Source organism: Ornithorhynchus anatinus, chromosome 1, assembly GCF_004115215.2.
Source record: "Ornithorhynchus anatinus isolate Pmale09 chromosome 1, mOrnAna1.pri.v4, whole genome shotgun sequence".
In the NCBI taxonomy this organism is placed as follows: domain Eukaryota; kingdom Metazoa; phylum Chordata; class Mammalia; order Monotremata; family Ornithorhynchidae; genus Ornithorhynchus; species Ornithorhynchus anatinus.
The window spans coordinates 181,386,020-181,409,617 of NC_041728.1; the positions used below are offsets into that span (position 1 = coordinate 181,386,020).

Sequence of the window (23,598 nt, forward strand, 5' to 3'; positions counted from 1 at the left end):
CACCGATTCGAGCGCGTTTACTGAGCGCCGACTGGGTGCGGAGCATTCACTCACTCGTTCAATAGCATTTATCGAGCGCTTACTACGTGCAGAGCGCCGGACTAAGCGCTTGGAACGGACAAGTCGGTAACAGATAGAGACGGTCCCCGCCCTCTGACGGGCTCGCGGTCCGATCGGGGGAGACGGACGGACGAGAACGAGAGCGATAAAGAGAGTCGAGGGGAAGAACATCTCACTAAAACGATAGCAAATAAATAGAGCGCTGAACTAAGCGCTTGGGAGAGGACCACAGAACCAGCGCTCAGTACAGCGCTCTGCACACAACAGCCACTAAATGAATGAATTAATGTTGGCATCTGTTAAGCGCTCACGATGTGCCGAGCACCGTTCTAAGCGCTGGGGGAGATACAGGGTCATCAGGTGGTCCCCCGTGGGGCTCCCAGTCTTTATCCCCATTTTCCAGATGAGGGAACTGAGGCCCAGAGAAGTGAAGTGACTCGCCCACGGTCACCCAGCTGACAAGGGGCAGAGCTGGGATTCGAACCCCTGACCTCTGACTCCTAAGCCCGGGGTCTTTCCACTCAGCCACGCTGCTTCCCACGTGAGCCCGTCGTTGGGCAGGGATGGTCTCTATCAGTTGCCCAACTGTCCATTCCAAGCGCTTAGGACAGTGCTCCGCACACAGTAAGCGCTCAATAAATACGACTGAATGGATGAAGGGAGCAAGTCAGGGCGACGCCGAAGGAAGTGGGACAAGAGGAAATGAACGCAGATCCTTCTGATTCCCAGCCCACGCTCCATCCACTAAGCCACGCCGCTTCTCATTTTGGGCAGGAAATTCAACCGGTTATTCATTCGGTCCTATTTATTGAGCACTTATTGTGTGCAGAGCACTGTGCTGGGCGCTCGGAAGAGGACGATTCCACAATAAACAGATACACGCTCCGTGCCGATAACGAGCTTACGGTCTAGCAGGGGGTGACGGACGGTAATAGAAATAAAGAAATGACAGATCCGGATGCCGCACTTCTCAAGCGCGTAGTACAGTGCTCTGCACACAGTAGGCGCTCATTATATAGGACTGAATGGATGAATGAATGAATGAATGAATGGACCTAAGTGGTGCGGGGCTGCGAAGGGGGATGAAGAAAGGGAGCGAGTCAGGGGGACGCAGAAGGGAGTGGGAGAAGAGAGGAAAGAGGGGCTTAGTCGGGGAATGCGTCTACCGACTGTTCTGCTGTACTCTCCGAAGCGCTTAGTCCAGTGCTCTGCCTACAGAAAGCGCTCAGTACATATAATCGATTGACAGGAGCGGAGGGAGCTATCACGGGGAACAAAATCTTGGAAATCTTGTCGCCACAGAGGCCTTGGGGGGTGGGGAGGGGAAGGGGAAGAATCATTCAATCATCCATTCATTCAACCGTATTTAGTGAGCGCTTACTGTGTGCAGAGCACTATACTGAGCGCTTCGGAGGGTACAATCCAACAACAGACACATTCCCTGCCCACGATGAGCTTAGAGTCTAGAGTCTTCATCCCCCTTTCCCTCCGCTCCTCCCCCTCTCCCTTCCCCTCCACTCAGCCCTCTGCTCGTCCGCTCATTTCTATATATTTTTATTACCCTTTTTATTTTGTTAATGAGATGTCCGTCCCCTTCATTCTATTTATTGCTATTGTTTTAATGAGACGTCCGTCCCCTCGATTCCATTTATCGCTATCGTTCTCGTCTGTCCGTCTCCCCCGATTAGACCGTAAGCCCGTCAGTGGGCAGGGACTGTCTCTCTCTGTTGCCGAATTATATATTCCAAGTGCTTAGTCCAGTGCTCTGGACATAGTAAGCGCTCAATAAATAGTATTATTACTAAATAATAAATATAAATAAATACTATTTATTTAGGAAGGAAGGAAGGAAGGAAGGAAGGAAGGAAGGAAGGAAGGAAGGAAGGAAGGAAGGAAGGAAAAGAGAGAAAAGAGAGAGAGAGAAAGAGAGAGAGAGAGAGAAAGAGAGAGAAAGAGAGAGGAAGGAAGGAAGGAAGGAAGGAAGGAAGGAAGGAAGGAAGGAAGGAAGGGAAGGAGGGAAGGAAGGAAGGGAGGAAGGGAGGAAGGGAGGGAAGGGAGGAAGGGAGGAAGGGAGGAAGGGAGGAAGGGAGGAAGGGAGGAAGGGAGGACGGGAGGACGGAAGGAAGGACGGAAGGAAGGACGGAAGGAAGGACGGAAGGAAGGACGGAAGGAAGGACGGAAGGAAGGAAGGAAGGACGGACGGAAGAAAGGACGGAAGAAAGGACGGAAGAAAGGACGGAAGAAAGGACGGAAGGACGAAAGAAAGAAAGGACGAAAGAAAGAAAGAAAGGACGAAAGAAAGAAAGAAAGAAAGGACGGAAGAAAGAAAGGACGGAAGAAAGAAAGGACGGAAGAAAGAAAGAAAGAAAGAAAGAAAAAGAAAGAAAGAACGAAAGAGAGAGAGAGAGAGAGGAAGGAAGGAAGGAAGGAAGGAAGGAAGGAAGGAAGGAAGGAAGGAAGGAAGGAAGGAAGGAAGGAAGGAAGGAAGGAAGGAAGGAAGGAAGGAAGGAAGGAAGGAAGGGAAGGAAGGAAGGAAGGAAGGGAGAGAGAGAGAGAGAGAGAGAGAGAGAGAGAGAGAGAGAGAGAGAGAGAGAGAGAGAGAAAAAAGAAAGAAAGAAAGAAAGAAAGAAAGAAAGAAAGAAAGAAAGAAAGAAAGAAAGAAAGAAAGAAAGAAAGAAAGAAAGAAAGAAAGAAAGAAAGAGAAAGAAAGAAAGAAAGAAAGAAAGAAAGAAAGAAAGAAAGAAAGAAAGAAAGAAAGAAGAAAGAAAGAAAGAAAGAAAGAAAGAAAGAAGAAAGAAAGAAAGAAAGAAAGAAAGAAAGAAAGAAAGAAAGAAATTCACTATGAATGAATGAATGGAGTGGGAGGAGACGGACACTAAAATTATAATCAAATTACAGATACGGGCATAATATTCATTCATTCAACAGTATCTATTGAGCGCTTACTACGTGCACAGCACTGGACTACGCGCTTGGAATGGACGATTGGGCCACAGACAGAGACCATCCCTACCCAACTGCGGGCTCACGCTCTAATCGGGGGAGACGGACGGACACAGACAAGACAACGTAAGCACGATAAACAGGACCAAGGGGACGGACACCTCAGTAACAAAATAAATACAAATGAGCAGTTGAGCGCTTCCTCGGTGGCAGGCATCGCGCCAAGCACTGGGGTGGAGAGAAGCACATCACGTCGGACACAGTCCCACAGTGCCCGGGGCTGGCCGGGGTTTCATTCATTCAATTCATTGGTATTTATGGAGCGCTTACCGTGTGCCGAGCCCCGGACTGAGCGCTTGGAATGGGCAAGCCGGCGACAGACAGAGACCGTCCCCGCCCAACGACGGGCTCGGTTTGGGGGGCTGCCGCCTCCCGCGACCCTCCTTGACCGACCCACCTGAACTCGAGCTTCCGCGTCTTTGCGTGCACGTTTTTCAGGGCCAAGGACTTGGTCTCTTCTCTTCCCAGTTGCCAGCCTTTCCAGCGGAGACACCTGGTGACCTCCAACCCGCAGACGACCCTCTTCTTCTCCTTCACCCTCCTCCGGCCGCCTGGAGGAGCCGGGATCCCCGAGGCCCGGAGCTGCTGCTTCTGGGGGAAGGTGGGAGCGAGGAGGGAGCGGAAACAATAAAGATGATAATAACGTCGCTGTTCGTTAAGCGCCTGCTACGGGCCGAGCACCGTTCTGAGCAGTGGGGGAGACACGGGGTCATCAGGTCGGCCCACGGGAGGCTCCCGGTCTTCATCCCCATTTTCCAGATGAGGTCACTGAGGCCCAGAGAAGTGACTTATAATAACGATGATAATAATGTCGGTATTTGTTAAGCGCTTACTACGCGCAGAGCACCGTTCTGAGCGCTGGGGGAGATCCGGGGTCAGCAGGTTGTCCCACGTGAGGCTCCCAGTCTTCATCCCCATTTTCCAGATGAGGGAACTGAGGCACAGAGAAGTGACTCGCCCACGGTCCCCCGGCTGACAAGGGGCAGAGCCGGGATTCGAACCCGTGACCTCTGACTCCCAAGCCCGGCCTCTTTCCACTGAGCCACGCGGCTTCTCGTAGACACAAACACACACCTGCTTTTCCTCACACCCGAGATCAGAGTTGAGAGTAAAGTGCGGGTGAACTCGGGAGGGGCAGACAGACCACGGGACACACAAATCCACATTTTTTCCTCACGCCCAAAAGATACAATCGTAACGATGGCGCTTCTTCAGCGCTTACTACGTTCCGTGGCTCAGTGGAAGCAGCCCGGGCTTTGGAGTCAGAGGTCATGGGTTCGAATCCCGGCTCTGCCCCTTGTCAGCTGGGTGACTGTGGGCAAGTCACTTCGCTTCTCTGGGCCTCGGTTCCCTCATCTGTCAAATGGGGAGGAAGCCTGTGAGCCCCACGTGGGACAACCCGATGACCCCGTATCTCCCCCAGCGCTCAGAACAGTGCTCGGCACATAGTAAGCGCTTAACAAATACCAACATTATTATGACGTTCCAAGTGCTGGGAGAGAAATATGCTAATCGGGTCGGACACAGTCCCAGGCCCATGTAGGGCTCACGGCCTTCATCCCCATTCATTCATTCATTCAGTTGTATTTATTGAGCGCTTCCTTTCATTCATTCAATAGTATTTATTGAGCGCTTACTATGTGCAGAGCACTGTACTAAGCGCTTGGGATGAACAAGTCGGCAACAGATAGAGACAGTCCCTGCCGTTTGACGGGCTTACAGTCTAATCGATAATAATAATAATGTTGGTATTTGTTAAGCGCTTACTATGTGCAGAGCACTGTTCTAAGCGCTGGGGTAAACACAGGGGAATCAGGTTGTCCCACGTGGGGCTCACAGTCTTAATCCCCATTTTACAGATGAGGGAACTGAGGCACAGAGAAGTGAAGTGACTTGCCCACAGTCACACAGCTGACAAGTGGCAGAGCTGGGATTCGAACTCATGAGCCCTGACTCCAAAGCCCGTGCTCTTTCCTCCGTGCAGAGCGCTGTCCTCGGCGCTTAGACTGCGCAATTCGGCCACAGACAGAGACCGTCCCCGCCCACTGTCAGGCTCGCAGTCTAAACGCCTGTCCCCATCGTGGCTCAGTGGAAAGAGCCCGAGCTTGGGAGTCAGAGGTCATGGGTTTGAATCCCGGCTCCGCCACTTGGCAGCTGGGTGACTGTGGACGAGTCACTTCACTTCTCTGGGCCTCAGTGACCTCATCTGGAAAATGGGGATGAACTGTGAGCCTCCCGTGGGACAACCTGATGACCCTGGATCTCCCCCAGCGCTTCGAACAGTGCTCTGCACGTAGTAAGCGCTTAACAAATACCAACATTATTATTATTATTATTATTATAAGTCACTTCTCTGGGCCTCAGTGACCTCATCTGGAAAATGGGGATGAACTGTGAGCCTCCCGTGGGACAACCTGATGACCCTGTACCTCCCCCAGCGCTTCGAACGGTGCTCTGCACATAGTAAGCGCTTAACAAATACCAACATTATTATTATTATAAGTCACTTCTCTGGGCCTCAGTGACCTCATCTGGAAAATGGGGATGAACTGTGAACCTCCCGTGGGCCGACCCGATGACCCCGTATCTCCCCCAGCGCTCAGAACAGTGCTCGGCACATAGTAAGCGCTTAACAAATGCCAGCATTATTATCTTACAGCTGAGACGACTGAGGCGCAGAGAAATGAAGTGACCTGCTCAAGGTCACGCAGCAGACCTTCCCTTTCACATGTACACTTGCTTTCCCTTGCACATGTACATAGAAGGTGAGCTCAGGAGGGGGACATGCACACACACGCGCACACACACCCCATTTTCCTCACAGACCTGTTTTTCCACACACACTATTTTCCTCACAGACCTGTTTTTACACACACACACGCGTGCGCGCGTGCCATTTTCCTCACCGACCTGTTTTTCCTTACACACACATGTAAGACTGTAAGCCCGTCAAAGGGCAGGGACGGTCTCTATCTGTTGCCGACTTGTTCGTTCCAAGCGCTTAGTACAGTGCTCTGCACATAGTAAGCGCTCAATAAATACTATTGAATGAATGAATGAACATGTAGTGGGAAGCAGCGCGGCTCAGTGGAAAGAGCCTGGGCTTCGGAGTCAGAGGTCATGAGTTCGACTCCCGGCTCTGCCACCTGTCAGCTGTGTGACCGTGGGCGAGTCACTTCACTTCTCTGGGCCTCAGGTCCCTCATCTGTCAAATGGGGATTAAGACTGAGCCCCACATGGGACAACTTGATTCCCCTGTGTCTACCCCAGCGCTTAGAACAGTGCTCTGCACATAGTAAGCGCTTAACAAATACCAACAATATTATTATTATTATTATTATTACATAGAAGGTGAGCTCAGGAGGGGGAGATACACACACACACACACACACACACACCATTTTCCTCACAGACCTGTTTTTACACACACAGTGTATGTAGAAGACGAGCTCGGGAGGGTCACGTACACACACACACAAAATGGGGATTAGGACTGTGAGCCCCACGTGGGACAACCTGATTCCCCTATGTCTACCCCAGTGCTTAGAACAGTGCTCGGCACATAGTAAGCGCTTAACAAATACCAACATTATTATTATTATTATTACACACGTACACAAGCCATTTTCCTCACAGAGCTTTTTTTCCACACACACACCCACACACATACCATTTTTCCTCACAGACCTGCTTTTCCACACATACACACATACACACAGCATTTTCCTCACAGATTGTTTTTACACACCCACACACACACCATTTTTCCTCACAGACCTGCTTTTCCACACACACACACACAGACACACACACAGCATTTTCCTCACAGACCTGTTTTTACACACCTCCACACACACCATTTTTGCTCACAGACCTGCTTTTCCACACACACACACACACAGAGACACACACACAGCATTTTCCTCACAGACCTGTTTTGACACACCCACACACACACCATTTTTCCTCACAGACCTGCTTTTCCACACACACACCCCCACCCCATTTTTCTTCACAGACCTGTTTTTCTTTACACACACATACATACATAGAAGGTGAACTCAGGAGGGGGAAATACACACACACACCATTTTCCTCACAGACCTGTTTTGGCACATACACACCATTTTTCCTCAAAAACCTGTTTCCCCCCCACACACACACACCATTTTTCCTCACAGTCCTGTTTTTCCACCCCAAACCATTTTTCCCCACAGACCTGGTTTTCCTTACACACACGTACACAGGTGAGCTCAGGAGGGGGACATATACACACATGCCATTTTCCTCACAGACCTGTTTTCCACACACACTCTCTCACACACATAGACTTCCTCAAAGACCTGGTTTTACACACACACACACACACACACACACTACATTTTTCATCACAGACTTGCTTTTCCTCACCCACAAAAGTGCGTAGAGGGTGAGCCCGGGAGGGACACACACAGACACAGACACACACACACCATTTTTCCTCACAGACCTGTTTTCTCTCTCTTACACACACAGACACACACCATTTTTCCTCACAGACCTGTTTTCACACACACACACACACACACACACACACACACTACATTTTTCCTCACAGACTTGCTTTTCCTCACCCACAAAAGTGTACAGAAGGTGAGCCCGGGAGGGACACACACAGACACACACACACCATTTTTCCTCACAGACCTGTTTTCGCGCGCGCGCACACACACACACACACACACACACACACACACACTAAATTTTTCCTCACAGCCCTACTTTTCCTCACCCACTCCAGTGCGTAGAAGGTGAGGCTGTGAGGGACACATACACAAACACACACAGACACACACAGAGACACACACCATTTTCCTCACAGACGTTTATTCTTTCTCTTTCTCTCACACACACACACACACACACCCATTTTTCATCAGAGAGTTGTTTTTCCTCAGCCCCAGGGGCAGAAGCAGTGAGCCACAAAATGGCGCCCGCTCTCCATCGACACTGACCTCGGCCCCGGCGGCCCAGGCCCCGGTAGCGCCGCCGCCTCGGCCGTTGTCGCCGCCGCCGCCGCCGGTGTTGGCGCTTCTCCGAGCGGGTATCGGGACGGGCTCCAGGCCGGGCGGGCGGATCCGCACCTCGGCCATGTCGGATCCCTGAAACACAAACGGGCCCGAACGCCTGCCGCCGAGGCCCCGAGCCCGACTCCGGCCCGGGAAACGCCAGTGGGGAAGACGGGCCTTCCGAACGGCCTCGGCCCAGCACTGTTCTAAGCGCTGGGGCGGATCCGAGGTCATCAGGTTGTCCCATGTGGGGCTCAACGTCTTCATCCCCATTTTCCAGATGAGGTCACTGAGGCCCAGATTAGTGAAGTGACCGGCCCACAGTCACACAGTTGATAAGTGGCGGAGCCGGGATTCGAACCCATGTCCTCTTACTCCCAAGCCCGGACCCCGAGGTGACACTCTGACCTGAGTGTGGCCTTGTACCCCGAGGTGACTTTGTACTTCAAGTGTGACTCTGTCCCCCCAAATGTGACTTTGTACCCCGAGCGTGACTCTGTAGCAGGTGGCTCAGTGGCAAGAGCCCGGGCTTAGGAGTCGGAGGACGTGGGTTCTAATCCCGCCTCCGCCGCTCGTCTGCTGTGTGACCTTGGGCGAGCCACTTCACCGCTCTCGGCCTCAGTGACCTCATCTGCAAAAGGGGGATGAAGACCGTGAGCCCCATGGGGGACAACCTGATCACCTTGTATCTCCCCCAGCGCTTAGAACAGTGCTTGGCACATGGTAAACGCTTAACAAATTCATTCATTCAATAGTATTTATTGAGCGCTTACTATGTGCAGAGCACCGTACTAAGCGCTTGGAGTGAACAAGTCGGCAACAGATAGAGACGGTCCCTGCCGTTTGACGGGCTCACGGTTCGATCGGGGGAGACGGACAGACGAGAACGACTGCGATAGATAGAGTCGAGGGGAAGGACGTCTCGTAAAAACAGTGGCGACTCAATAGAATCGAGGCGATGTACATTTCATTAACAGAATAAATAGGGTGACGAAGATATAGACAGTCGAGCGGACGAGTACGGTGCCGAGGGGATGTGAAGGGAGAGGGGGAGGAGCGGAGGGAGATGGGGGGAAAAGAGGGTTAAGCTGCGGAGAGGTGAAGGGGGGGCGGTAGAGGGAGCAGAGGGAGAAGAGGAGCTCGGTCCGGGAAGGCCTCTCGGAGGAGGTGAGTTTTAAGTAGGGTTTTGAAGAGGGGAAGAGAATCGGTTTGGCGGAGGCGAGGAGGGAGGGCGTCCCGGGACCGCGGGAGGACGCGGCCCGGGGGTCGACGGCGGGACGGGCCAGACCGGGGGACGGCGAGGAGGCGGGCGGCGGAGGAGCGGAGCGTGCGGGGTGGGCGGTAGAAAGAGAGAAGGGAGGAGAGGTGGGAAGGGGCGAGGTGACGGAGAGCCTCGAAGCCTAGAGTGAGGAGTTTCTGTTTGGAGCGGAGGTTGATAGGCAACCACTGGAGTTGTTTAAGAAGGGGAGTGACATGCCCAGATCATTTCCATCAACAAATACCATCATTATTATTACACTGAGTGTGACTTTATACCTTGAGGTGGCTTTGTACCCCAGAGAAGCAGCGTGTCCCAAGGGAGACATTATTATCATTATTAGTAGTAATAATAATGACAATAATAATTATCGTTATTATTAGTAATAATAATGTGTGGTATTTTTTACGCTCTATGTGCCAGGCACTGCTCTAAGCACTGGGGTTGGACACAGGCAAATGGGGTTGGACACAGTCCCTGTCCCACATGGGGCTCACAGATGAGGTAACTGAGGCCAAGAGAAGTGAAGCAACTTGCCCAAGGTCACACAGCAGACGAGTGGCAGAACCAGGATTAGAACCCAGGTCCTCTCCCAGGCCCGGGCTCTATCCACTAGGCCGTGTTGGTTGTCTTGATTATCTTGGACTTAATTGCCTCGCATCTACTCCACTACTTAGTACAGTGCTGGGCACATAGTAAGCTTTTAACAAACATTATTATTATTACCTCATCTCCACCGTATCTGCTGGGTGACCTTGGGCAAGTCACTTCACTTCTCTGGGCCTCAGTTCCCTTATCTGTCAAATGGGGATTAAATCCACCTGTCTCCGATTTAATAACGATTATAATAATAATGATGGTATTTGTTAAGCACTTACTAAGTGCAAAGCACTGCTCTAAGCGCTAGGGTGGATACAAGGTCATGAGGTTGCCCCACACGGGGCTCATTCATTCAGTCACTCATTCAATAGTATTTATTGAGCGCTTACTATGTGCAGAGCACTGGACTAAGCACTTGGAATGGACAAATCGGTAAAGATAGAGACGGTCCCTGCCCTTTGACGGGCTTACGGTCTAATCGGGGGAGACGGACAGAACAATCACAATAAAGGCTCCCAGTCTTCATCCCCATTTTCCAGATGAGGTCACTGAGGCACAGGGAAGTGACTTGTCCAGAGTCCTACAGCTAAGTGGCAGAGCAGTATTAGAACCCACGACCTCTGACTCATTCAGCGCTTAGAACAGTGCTTTGCACATAGTAAGTGCTTAACAAATCCACTCATTATTATTATTATTCGCTCAATCGTATTTATTGAGCGCTTACTGCGTGCAGGGACTCCCAAGCCCGGGCTCTTTCCACTAAGCCCGCTGCTTGAGAAGCAGCGTGGCTCAGTGGGAAGAGCCCGGGCTTGGGAGTCACAGGTCATGAGTTCGAATCCTGATCTGCCACTTGTCAGCTGGGTGACTGTGGGCAAGTCACTTCTCTGGGCCTCAGTTACCTCATCTGTCAAACGGGGATGAAGACTGTGAGCCCCACGTGGGACAACCTGATTGCCCTGTATCTCCCCCGGCGCTTAGAACGGCGCTCGGCACGTAGTAAGCGCTTAACAAATACCAACATTATTATTATTATTAAGCCACGCTGCTTCTCTAGACTCGGTCTCTGAGCCCCGGCTGGACTGTGAGGACACAGTCCAACCTGATTATCCTGTATCTACCCCGGCGCTTAGTACAGCCTGGTACGCGGTAACCCTTTAATGAGCACCATAAATAAATAAAACAAAATGCGGCTTGAATAACTAGGGTCAAACCGAGCCCCATCCAGCACTTGGGGTTGTTCCAGGGTCTATTCCCTCTTCTCTTCCTGCATTCACTTAGGCCTCTATCTTTTCTTCTTAGAGTATTTGTTAAGCGCTTACTATGTGCAGGCACTGTACTAAGCGTTGGAGTAGATACAAGCTGGTCACCTTGGGCAGAGACCCTGTCCCACATGGGGCTCCTCGTCTTCATCCCCACTTTACAGAGGAGGGAACTGAGGGCGCCGAGAAGTGAAATGACTAGCCCAAGGTCACACAGCGGACAAGGGTGGAATTAGAACCCAAGTCCGTGAGCAAGTCACTTAATAATAATTGTGGCATTTTTTTAAAATAAAAATAATAATGATGGTGGTATTTGTTAAGCGCTTATTATGTGCCAAGCAGTGTTCTAAGCACTGGGGGGATACAAGGTGATCAGGTCATCCCCCGTGGGGCTCACGGTCTTCAGCGTGGCTCAGGAAAGAGCCCGGGCCTGGGAGTCAGAGGTCATGGGTTCGAATCCCAGCTCAGCCGCTTGTCAGCAGTGTGACTTTGGGCAAGTCACTTCACTTCTCTGGGCCCCAGTCACCTCCTCTGTAAAATGGGGATGAAGACTGTGAGCTCCAAATGGGACAGCCTGATCACCTTGTATCTTCCCCAGCACTTAGAACAGTGCTCTGCACATAGTAAGCGCTTAACAAATGCCATCGTTATTATTATATTGATGCCTGACTACTTCTTTTGTTGTCTGTCTCCCCCCTTAGACCGTGAGCCCATCGTTGGGCAGGGATTTTCTCTGTTGCCTAGTTGTACTTTCCAAGCGCTTAGTCCAGTGCTCTGCACCCAGTAAGCGCTCAATAAATACAACTGAATGAATGAATATTAATTATAGTAATGTTGGTATATGTTAAGAGCTTACTATGTGCAGAGCACCGTTCTAAGCGCTGGGGGAGATACAGGGTCATCAGGTTGTCCCACGTGAGGTTCACAGTCTTCATCCCCATTTGACAGATGAGGGAACTGGGGCACAGAGAAGTTAAGTGACTTGCCCACAGTCACACAGCTGACAAGTGGCAGAGCTGGGATAATTATAACGTCGGTATTTGTTAAGAGGTTACTTTGTGCCGAGCACCGTTCTAAGCACTGGGGGAGATACAAGGTGATCAGGTTGTCCCCCGTGGGGCTCCCAGTCTTCATCCCCATTTGACAGGAGAGGTCACTGAAGCCCAGAGAAGTGAAGTGACTTGCCCACAGTCACCCAGCTGATAAGTGGCGGTGTCGGAATTAGAACCCACGACCTCTGACTCCCAAGCCCAGGCTCTTGCCACTGAGCAATGCTGCTCATTAACAAATGACATCATCGTCATCATCATCATTATACCATAAAAAATTCTTCCTGCTGTGTAACATCTTCTAGACTGTGAGCCCGTCGTTGGGCAGGGCTGGTCTCTCTCTGTTGCCCAACTGTCCATTCCAAGCGCTTAGGCCAGTGCTCTGCACATAGTAAGCGCTCAATAAATACGATTGAATGATTAACAAACGCCAGCATCATCATCATCATTATTATACCATAAAAAATTCTTCCTGCTGTTTAACGTCTTCTAGACCGTAAGCCCGTGGTTGGGCCAGGATGGTCTCTATCCGGCCCCGCCACTTAGCTGTGTGACTTTGGGCAAGTCACTTCACTTCTCTGTGCCTCAGTGACCTCATCTGGAAAATGGGGATGAAGACTGGGAGCCCCACGGAGGACAAACTGATCACCTTGTATCTCCCCCCGTGCTTAGAACAGTGCTCGGCACATAGTAAGCGCTTAACAAATCCCAACATTATTTGTACATTCCAAGCACTTAGTACAGTGCTCTGCACATAGTAAGCGCTCAATAAGTACTACTGAATGAATGAATTATGGGAAGCAGCGTGGCTTAGTGGAAAGAGCCCGGGCTTGGGAGTCAGAGGTCATGGGTTCCAATCCTGGCTCTGCCACTTGTCAGCTGGGTGACTATGGGCAAGTCACTTTGCTTCTCTGTGCCTCAGTTCCCTCATCTGTCAAATGGGGATGAAGACTGAGCCCCACGTGGGACAACCTGATGACCCTGTAATAATAATGTTGGTAAAGCCTGGACTCTTTCCACTGAGCCACGCTGCTCCCCAGTGCTTAGAGCAGTGCTCTGCACATAGTAAGCGCTTAACAAACACCAACATTATTATTATCTGTGGCCCAGTGGTCCATTCCAAGGGCTTAGGCCAGGGCTCTGCATCCAGTCAGCGTCCAATAAATACGACTGAGTGAACGAATTAAGGTTCCCCGGCGTCATTTATTCATTCACTAGCATTTACTGAGTGCTTACTATGTGCAGAGCACTGGACTAAGCGCTTGGAATGGGCAATTGGGCAACAGATAGAGACCATTCCTTCCCATTCATTCAATCAACAGGATTTATTGAGCGCTTACTGTGTGCAGAGCACTGGACTAAGCGCTTGGAATGGGCAATTGGGCAACAGATAGAGACATCCCTGCCCATTCATTCAATAATTTTAATTGAGCGCTTACTATGTGCACGGCACTGGACTAAGCGCTTGAAATGAACAATGGGGCAACAGAGAGAGACCATCCCTGCCCATTCATTCATTCAATCGTATTCATTGAGCGCTTACTCTGTGCAGAGCACTGGACTAAGCGCTTGGAATGGACAATGGGGCAACAGAGAGAGACCATCCCTGCCCATTCATTTAGTATTTACTGAGCGCTCACTCTGTGCAGAGCACTGGACTAAGCGCTTGGAATGAACAATGGGGCAACAGAGAGAGACAGTCCCTGCCCATTCATTTAGTATTTACTGAACGCTTACTATGTGCAGAGCACTGGACTAAGCGCCTGGAATGGACAATCGAGCCACAGACAGGGACCATCCCTGCCCAACGACGGGTTCCCGGTCTAATCGGGGGAGACGGACGGAGGAAAAGCAGAGAAGTGGCTGCCCCGGGCTGAGGGATGAGCGTCCTCGGGCGGACGAGGCCTCTACCTGTCGGGGAGGCCGCGGGGTCGGGCTGCAGCCAGGGGAGGCCGGGCTAGGCCGGACCGGCCGCCATCTTGCCCGTCTCCATGGAAACGGAGGACGCCGGCCCAACCGCCACATCCGGGTCCTACATCCGGGTCCCGCGGCCTCTTGCCCCCCCCCCCCCACGACGGTGGCCGCCCAGGGCCCCGCCACGCCCGAAGGCGATCACCTCCTTCGCCCGCCTTCGGCCTCGTGCTTTCCATCCTCATAATAAACCTGATGGACTGGGTTAAGCGCTTACTGTGTGCAGAGCGCTGTTCTAAGCGCTGGGGGAGATAGGAGGTCATCAGGTGGTCCCACGGGGGGCTCACAGTCTCCATCCCCATTTTGCAGAGGAGGGAACTGAGGCCCAGGGAATAATAAAAATAGTTATAATGCTGATGGTTTTTGTTACACGCTTACTATGTGCAGAGCGCTGTTCTAAGCGCTGGGGGGGATACGAGGTCATCAGGTGGTCCCAAGTGGGGCTCACAGTCTTCATCCCCATTTGACAGATGAGGGAACTGAGGCCCAGAGAAGTCAAGTGACTCGGCCAAGGTCACACAGCAGACAAGTGGCAGAGCCGGGATTAGAGCGCATGTCCTAACTATTATGTGCCAAGCACTGTTTTAAGCACTGGTGGGTACGAGACCATCAGGTTGTCTCGCTAGGGGCTCCCAGTCTTCATCCCCATTTGACAGATGGGGTCACTGAGGCACAGGGAGGTTAAGCGACTTGCCCAAGGTCACACAGCAGACAAGTGGAAGAGCTGAGATTAGAACCCGTGTCCTAACTACTAGGTGCCAAGCCCTGTTCTAAGCGGTGGGGAAGATACAAGACCATCAGGTTGTTCCATGTGGGGCTCACAGTCTTCATTCCCATTTGACAGATGAGATAACTGAGGCACAGAGAAGTGAAGTGACTCGGCCAAGGTCACACAGCAGACAAGTGGCAGAGCCGGGATTAGAACCCGTATGCTAACTACTATGTGCCAAGCACTGTTGTAAGCACTGGTGGATACGAGACCACCAGGTTGTCCCACGTGGGGCTCCCAGTCTTCATCCCCATTTGACAGATGAGGGAACTGAGGCCCAGAGAAGTGAAGTGACTCGCCCAAGGTCACACAGCAGACCAGTGGCGGAGCCTGGATTAGAACCCACAACCTCTGACTCCCAAGGCCGGGCTCTTTCCACTGAGCCACGCCGCTTCTCTATCGTATTCCATCCGTCTTATATCTTCAGTGCATGCGTTCATTCATTCAAACGTATTTAGTGAGCGCTTACTGTGTGCTGAGCATTGTACTAAGCGCTTGGGAAAGTACAATACAGCAACGAATAGAGACAATCCCTGCCCACAACGGGTTCACAGTCTAGAAAGGGGAAGATTGGCATCAAAACAAGTAGGCAGGCATCAATGCCATCACTATAAATAAATAGAATTATAGATATATACACATCATTAATAAAAATAAATAGAATTATAGATAGTGTGTGCTAATTCAAATGTAATCAATTCAAATGTAATCTAATTCAAATGTAATTGATTGAAATGTAATCAATCACAATCAATCAAATTCGAATGCAATCAATTGTCTTCTTTCATTCATTTATTCAATCATATTGCTGGAGCGTTTACTGCGTGCTGAGCAATCAATTGTAATCTTTCATTCATATTCCATTGTACTTATTGAGCGCTTACTGTGTGCTCAGAAGTCATTCAATTGTCTTCTTTCATTCATTCATTCCATTGTACTTACTGAGTGGTTACTTTGTGCGGAGCACTGTACTAAGCGCTACGATTCATTCGGTCATTCAGTCGTATTTATTGAGCGCTTACTGTGTGCTCAGAAGTCATTCAATTGTCTTCTTTCATTCATTCATTCCATTGTACTTACTGAGTGCTTACTTTGTGCGGAGCACTGTACTAAGCGCTACGATTCATTCGGTCATTCAATCGTATTTATTGAGCGCTTTCTGTGTGCTCAGAAGTCATTCAATTGTCTTCTTTCATTCATTCATTCTATTGCATTTACTGAGTGCTTACTTTGTGCGGAGCACTGTACTAAGCACTAGGATTCATTCGTTCATTCAACTGTATTTATTGAGCGCTTACTGTGTGCTGAACACTGGACTAAGTGCTTGCATTCATTCATTCAATCGTATTTATTCATTTAATCGTATTTATTGAGCACTTAGTGTTTACAGAGCACTGTACTAAGCATCTAATTTATTGAGCACTTACTATGTGCAGAGCCCAGGACTAAGCACTTGGATTAATTCGTTCATTCAATCGTATTCATTGAGCGCTTCCTGTGTGCACAGAACTGGACTAAGCGCTTTGTTCCTTCAATTATATATGAGTGCTTACTGCATGCCAATCAATCAATCGATTGTATTCTTTCATTCATTCATTCATTCAATCGTATTTTTGGAGCACTTACTATGTGCAGAGCACTGGACTAAGCGCTTGGAGTCATTCGTTTGTTCAATGGTATTTATTGAGGGCTTACTGTGTGCCAATCAATCAATTAATTGGACTCATTCATTCAATCCTATTGAGCGCTGACCGTGTGCAAAGCATTGATGAAGCGCTTCGGGGAGGACGTTATAACAATAGACACATTCCCTGCCAATCAATCAATCATTTTCATTCATTCATTCACTTGTATTTTGGGACGCTTATTGAGTGCGGAGCACTGTACTAAGCACTTTAGAGGAGCAGCTTGGCCTAGTGGCAAGAGCCCGGCCTTGGGAGTCAGAGGTCGTGGGTTCTAATCCTGGCTTCTCCACTTGTCTGCTGTGTGGCCTCGTGCAAGTCACTTCACTTCTCTGGCCTCAGTGACTTCATCTGTCAAATGGGGATGAAGACTGTGAGCCCCACGGGGGACAACCTGATGACCTTGTATCTACCCCAGCGCTTAGAACAGTGCTTGGCACATAATAAGCGCTTAACAAATACCAACGTTATCATTATTATTATTATTATCATTACTGTGTGCAGAATACTGTACTAAATGTTTGGGAAAGGACAACAGAACAAGAAGCAGACTCATTCCTTGCCAGTCAATCAATCAATAATAATAATGTCGGTATTTGTTAAGCGCTTACTATGTGCCGAGCACTGTTCTAAGCGCTGGGGTAGACACAGGGGAATCAGGTTGTCCCACGTGGGGCTCACGGTCTTCATCCCCATTTTACAGATGAGGTAACTGAGGCCCAGAGAAGTTAAGTGACTTGCCCACAGTCACACAGCTGACAAGTGGCAGAGCTGGGATTCGAACTCATGACCATTGTACTCATTCATTCATTCATTCAATCATATTTACTGTGTCTGGCATAGTAGAAAGAGCCCGGGCTTGGGAGTCAGATGTAGTGGGTTCTAATCCTGGCTTCTCCACTTGTCAGCTGTGTGACCTTGGACAAGTCGCTTCACTTCTCTGTGCTTCAGTAACCTCATCTGTAAAATGGGGATTAAGACTGTGCGCCCCTCGTGGGACAACCCAATTCCCTTGTATCTCCCTCAGCGCTTAGAACAGTCCTCACTCTAGGCTTCGAGGCTCTCCGTCACCTCGCCCCTTCCTACCTGTCCTCCCTTCTCTCTCTCTACCGCCCACCCCGCACGCTCCGCTCCTCCGCCGCCCGCCTCCTCGCCGTCCCTCGGTCTCGCCTATCCCGCCGTCGACCCCCGGGCCGCGTCCTCCCGCGGTCCCGGAACGCCCTCCCTCCTCGCCTCCGCCAAACCGATTCTCTTCCCCTCTTCGAAACCCTACTTAAAACTCACCTCCTCCGAGAGGCCTTCCCAGACCGAGCTCCTCTTCTCCCTCTACTCCCTCTGCCATCCCCCCTTTACCTCTCCGCAGCTAAAGCCTCATTTTCCCCTTTTCCCTCTGCTCCTCCCCCTCTCCCTTCCCCTCCCCACGGCACCGTACTCGTCCGCTCGACTGCATATATTTCCGTCACCCTATTTATTTTGTTCATGAATTGTACATCGCCTCGATTCTGTTTAGTCGCCATTGTCTTTACGAGACGTCCTTCCCCTCGACTCTATCTATCGCCATCGTTCTCGTCTGTCCGTCTCCCCCGATCGGACCGTGAGCCCGTCCGACGGCGGGGACCGTCTCTAACTGTTGCCGACTTGTCCATTCCAAGCGCTTAGTACAGTGCTCTGCACATAGTAAGCGCTCAATAAATACTATTGAATGAATGAATGAATGCTTGGCACAGAGTCATCGCTTAATAAATGCCAACATTCTCATTATTATTACTGTGTGCAGGATCTTGTACTAAGCACTCTGGAGAGGACAGTAGAACAATAAACAGACCCATTCTTTGCCAGTCGATCCGTTGTATTCATTCATTCATATTTACTGTGTGCTTTCTGTGTGCAGAGCACTGTGATAACCACTTAGGAGAGGATAGTATAACAATAAACAGACACAGTGTGGTAGACATGACCTCTGCGCATAAGAAGCTGACAGTAGAAGCAGCGTGGCTCAGTGGCAAGAGCCCAGGCTTGGGAGTCAGAGCTCATGGGTTCGAATTCCGGCTCTGCCACTTGTCAGCTGGGTGACTGTCACTTCACTTCTCTGTGCCTCAGTTCCCTCCTCTGTAAAATGGGGATTAACTGTGAGCCTCACGTGGGACAACCTGATGACCCTGTATCTCCCCCAGCGCTTAGAACGGTGCCCTGCACATAGTAAGCGCTTAACAAATACCAACATTATTATTGTTAAAGTACATTGCCCAGAGGGGAAATGGCAGGATTTAGAGTCAAGCAGAGGCCAGTCCATTCCAATCCCAGCTTGGCCAGTGGCTGGCGAGCGGCAGGCATCGGCTATGAGACAAAACTCCCCCGTGCTGGGCAGCGGCGGCACGGGAGAAGGTCGAAGGCGGAGACTCGGGTTGACCGATCGGGAAAAAAGGATGGTCAACTGCTTCGGGGGGGGAGCAAGCATTTTGATGAGGTGCAAAGGAATGGGGTCGGATGCCCGGGTGGAGGGGGTGAATTTTGAAAGAAGGCAGGAGATCTCCTCTAGAGATAGGGTCGGGAAAGATGGGAGATTTGAAGAAGGGGCAGGAAAGGGAGGGCCTGGAGAGGGGCAGGGGAGATTTTCTGGAGATCACGCCTGATAGTGTCAATTTTGTTGATGAAATAGGTGGCCAGGTTATTGGGGGCAAGAGATAGGGGATGCGGGAGGATGGGGGGAGTGAGGAGGGAGTTAAATGTCTAGAAAAACTGGTGAGGGCAATGGGCATGGGAATCAATAAGTGTGGAGAAATAGTTTTGGCAGGCAGTGGAGAGGCCAGAGTTAAGGCATGCAAGAGCTCGGGCTTGGGAGTCAGAGGTCATGGGCTTGAATCCCGGTTCTGCCACTTGTCAGCTGTGTGACTGTAGGCAAGTCACTTCGCTTCTCTGTGCCTCAGTTACCTCATCTGTCAAATGGGGATGAAGACCGTGAGCCTCACGTGGGATGATCTGATTACCCTGTATCTCCCTCGGCGCTTAGAACGGTGCTCTGCACATAGTAAGCGCTTAACAAATACCAACATTATTATTATTATAAACTTGTGATGGATGAAATGGGCCCGTTATCTAGATTTCCGCCAGCAACGCTCCGCGGCTCTTGCGAGGAGACGGATTGGAGAGGAGAGCCAGGGCCGTGGGTTAGCGGTACGAGATCGACGAAGGGATGGGGAGCGAATGAGTTGAGTTCAGTAGAGAGGGTGGGGTTGAGAGCGTCAGTTCGGTCATCGAGGGAAGGTGGTTTGGGTACGGAGCTAAGTGGGGCAGGATTCGTTCACTCATTCAATTCATTCAATCGTATTTATTAAGCGCTTACTGTCTGCAGGGCACCCAGTTCCCACAAACTGGAAAGCACAGTTTGGCAACAGATAGGGACAATCCCTACCCAACAACGGGCTCACAGTCTAGAAAGGGGAGACAGACAACAAAACAAAACAAGTAGTCGGGCATCAAGAGCATCAAAATAGATAAATAGAATTATAGATAGATACACATCATTAATAAAATAGAGTGATAAATATGTACAAATATACACAAGTGCCGTGGGGCGGGGAAGGGGGTAGAGCAGAGGGAGGGAGTCGGGGGGATGGGGAGGGGAGGAGGAGCAGAGGGAAAGGGGGACTCAGTCTGGGAAGGCCTCCTGGAGGAGGGGAGTTCTCAGTAGGGCTTTGAAGAGGGGAGGAGAGCTAGTTCAGAAAGCCGGATGAGGTCAAAAGATTAGAGGTCTCTGGGGGGGGAACAGGACAAATTCTTTTTATTGCTATTGTTTTAATGAGATGTCCATCCCCTTGATTCTACTTATTGCTATTGTTTTTGTCCGTCTGTCTTCGATTAGACTGTAAGCCTGTCAGTGGGCAGGGACTGGCTCCATCTGTCGCTGATTTGTCCATTCCAAGTGCTTAGTACAGGGCTCTGCACATAGTAAGCGCTCAATAAATACGAATGAATGAATGAATGAATGAATGAATGAATGAATGAATGGGGAAGAAGGAGGTTGAGGAGGTTGTGGTCGGAGGGATTTCAGAGTTGGTGAGGGGAGAGATGATGAGCTCTAGCGGGTGTCCAGGTTGGTGAGTGGGTGAGGTGGGGGGGAGCAGGGAGATCAGAGGAGTCGAGGAGTGATGGAAGGCGGGCCGCACAAAGGTCATCAGGAACATCTGTGTGGATATTGGAGCCCCCAAGGATCAATGGAAACATGGAGAAAGAGGAGAAAAAGCGAGAAAGGGATCAAAATGGTTAAAGAAGTTGGAGGTGGGACCTGGGGGGGTTGGGCGGCTGAGAGGGCGGTAGATGACAGTCGCTAGAATCCGGAGTGGGTGTTAGAGGCGGATGATATGGGTTTCGAAGGAGGGGAAAGAAAGAGTCGGGGGAGTCGGAACGGTGGGAAAGCAGTATTGGGGCACGAGAAGGAAGCCGACACTTCCTCCTTTCCCAGTGAGTCTGGGGGAGTGGGAGAAGATGAGCCCGCCCTCTGGAGAGAGCAGCAGGGGGGACCGTGTCAACTGGGGAGAGCCAGGTTTTAGTGATGGCGAGGAGGAGGAGAGGGCGGGACAGGAACAGGTCGAGGATGAAGGGAAGCTTCCCCAAGATGGAGCCGGGGTTCCACAGGCCGCACTCGGCTGAGGCTGTGGGGAGGGGGTAGGACCGGGTCGAATGGGGATGAGCTGGTGTGTATCAGTGTGCCCCCTCTTACCTCACCTCCCTTCTCTCCTTCTCCATCGCAGCCCGCACACTCCGCTCCTCTGCTGCCGCTCACCTCCTCCCTGGGCCTCCAGCTCACCCGTCCGGCCATCGATCCCTGACCCGCGTCCTACCTCTGTCCTGGAATGCCCTCTCTCCCCACGGCCGCCAAACTGACTCTCTTCCCCTCTTCAAAGCCCTCCTGAGAGCTCACCTCCTCCAGGAGGCCTTCCCACACTGAACCCCCCTTTCCTTCCTCCCCTGCCCATCGTCCCGACTCCCTCCCTCTGCTCTACCCCCGTCCCCGCCCCACAGCACTTGTGTATATCTGTACATATTAATGACGTGTATGTATCTATACAGGACAGCGCTGGGAAAAGATGACAAGGATGGGGAGGGGGAGATGGGGGGGGGAGGGGTTGGATGGGAGCTCACTGAGGAGGGCCGGCCTGTGGGCAGGGGGACGCAGAGGGGAGCTGGGCAGAGGGGACAGAGGAAAGGAGACCAGAAGGAGGGGAGGGAAGGCACATTTGGGGAAAGAGGGGAAAGGGGAGAAGGAAGGAAGGAAGGAAGGAAGGAAGGAAGGAAGGAAGGAAGGAAGGAAGGAAGGAAGGAAGGAAGGAAGGAAGGAAGGAAGGAAGGAAGGAAGGAAGGAAGGAAGGAAGGAAGGAAGGGAGGGAGGGAGGGAGGGAGGGAGGGAGGGAGGGAGGGAGGGAGGGAGGGAGGGAGGAAGGGAGGGAGGGAGGGAGGGAGGGAGGGAGGGAGGGAGGGAGGGAGGGAGGGAGGGAGGGAGAGAAGGGAGAGAAGGGAGGGGGGGAAGGGAGGGGAGGGAGGGAGAGAAGGGAGGGAGGAAGGGAGGGGAGGGAGGGAGGGAAGGGAGGGAGGGAAGGGAGGGGAGGGAGGGAGGGAGGGAGGGAGGGAGGGAGGGGAGGGAGGGAGGGGAGAGAAAGAGAGAGAGAAAGAGAGAAAGAAAGAAAGAAAGAGAGAGAAAGAAAGAGAGAGAGAGGCAACGAAAGGATGGAAGGAAGAGAGAGAAAGAAAGAACGAGGGAAAGAATGAGAGAGAGAGAGAGAGAGAGAGAGAGAGAAAGAAAACGAAAGGAAGGAAGGGAGAAAGAAAGAGAGAAAAAATGAGAAAAAGAAAGAATGAGAGAAAGAAACGAAAGGAAGGAAGGAAAGAAGGAAGGGAGAAAGGACGAGAGAAAGGAAGGAAGAGAAAAAGAATGAGAGAAAGAAAAAAGAGAGAGAAAGAAAATGCAAGGAAGGAAAGAAGGAATAAAAAAAGAAAGGAAGGTAGAAAAGAAAGAAAGAAGGAAAGAAAGAAAGAAAGAAACAGGAAGGAAGAAAAGAACGAAAGAAAGGAAAAGAAATGAAGGAAGGTATGAAGGAAGAAAGAAAAAGAAAGAAAGAAAAAGAAATGAAGGAAGAAAGGAAGGAAGGAAAGAAGAGAGGGAAAGAGAAAGAATGAGAGAAAAGTGAGAGAGAGAAAGAGAGAGAAAAAAGAAAACGAAAGGAAGGAAGGGAGGTAAAACGAGACAAGAAAAGAGACAGAAAGAAAACGGAAGGAAGGGAGAAAGAACGAAAGTAAGAATGAGAGAGAGAAAGGAAGGAAGGGAGAAAGAACGAAAGAAAGAATAAGAGAGAGAAAAGAAGGAAGGGAGAAAGAAAGAAGAAAAAAGAAAGAAGGAAGGAAGGAAAGAACGGGAAAGGAAGGAAGAAAAAGAAAGAAAGGTAAAGAAATGAAGAAAGGAAGGTATGAAGGAAGAAAGAAATGAAGGAAGAAAAAGAAGGGAAAGGAAGGAAAGCAGAGAAAGAACGAGAAAGAACGAGAGAAAAAATGAGAGAGAGAAGAGAGAAGGAGAAAGAAAAAAGAAAACGAAAGGAAGAAAGGAAAGAGGAAGGGAGAAAGAACGAGATAAAGAAAGAGAGAGAAAGAAAACAAAAGGAAGGAAGGGAGAAAGAAGGAGAAAAATAAAGGAAGAGAAAGTGGGAGAGAGAAAGAGAATGGAAGGAAAGAAGGAAGGGAGAAAGAATGAGAGTTAAGAAAGAATAAGAGAAAGAAAGAAAGAGAAAGAGAGAAAAAGAAAATGAAAGGAAGGAAGGGAGAAAGAATGAGAGTTAAGAAAGAATGAGAGAAAGAAAGAAAGGGAGAAAGAATGAGAGAAAGACAGAAAGAAGAAGTGAGAGAGAAAA

At 50.4% G+C, this 23,598-nt stretch overlaps 1 protein-coding gene across 2 annotated transcripts in view; it reads right to left on the minus strand.

The window, feature by feature from the left end:
- Positions 1-14,291, minus strand: part of CFAP65 (cilia and flagella associated protein 65) — an 87,291-nt gene extending 73,000 nt beyond the window's left edge. For both annotated transcript variants that reach the window (XM_039913520.1, XM_029064269.2), the window contains exons 1-3: positions 14,189-14,291; positions 8,058-8,204; positions 3,461-3,654 (exon numbers count right to left, since the gene is read on the minus strand). In XM_039913520.1, the coding sequence (XP_039769454.1) occupies positions 3,461-3,654; positions 8,058-8,195 (332 nt within the window). In that variant the 5' untranslated portion in view covers positions 8,196-8,204; positions 14,189-14,291. The remainder of the gene's footprint in view (positions 1-3,460; positions 3,655-8,057; positions 8,205-14,188) is intronic.
- Positions 14,292-23,598: the final 9,307 nt, after the last annotated feature.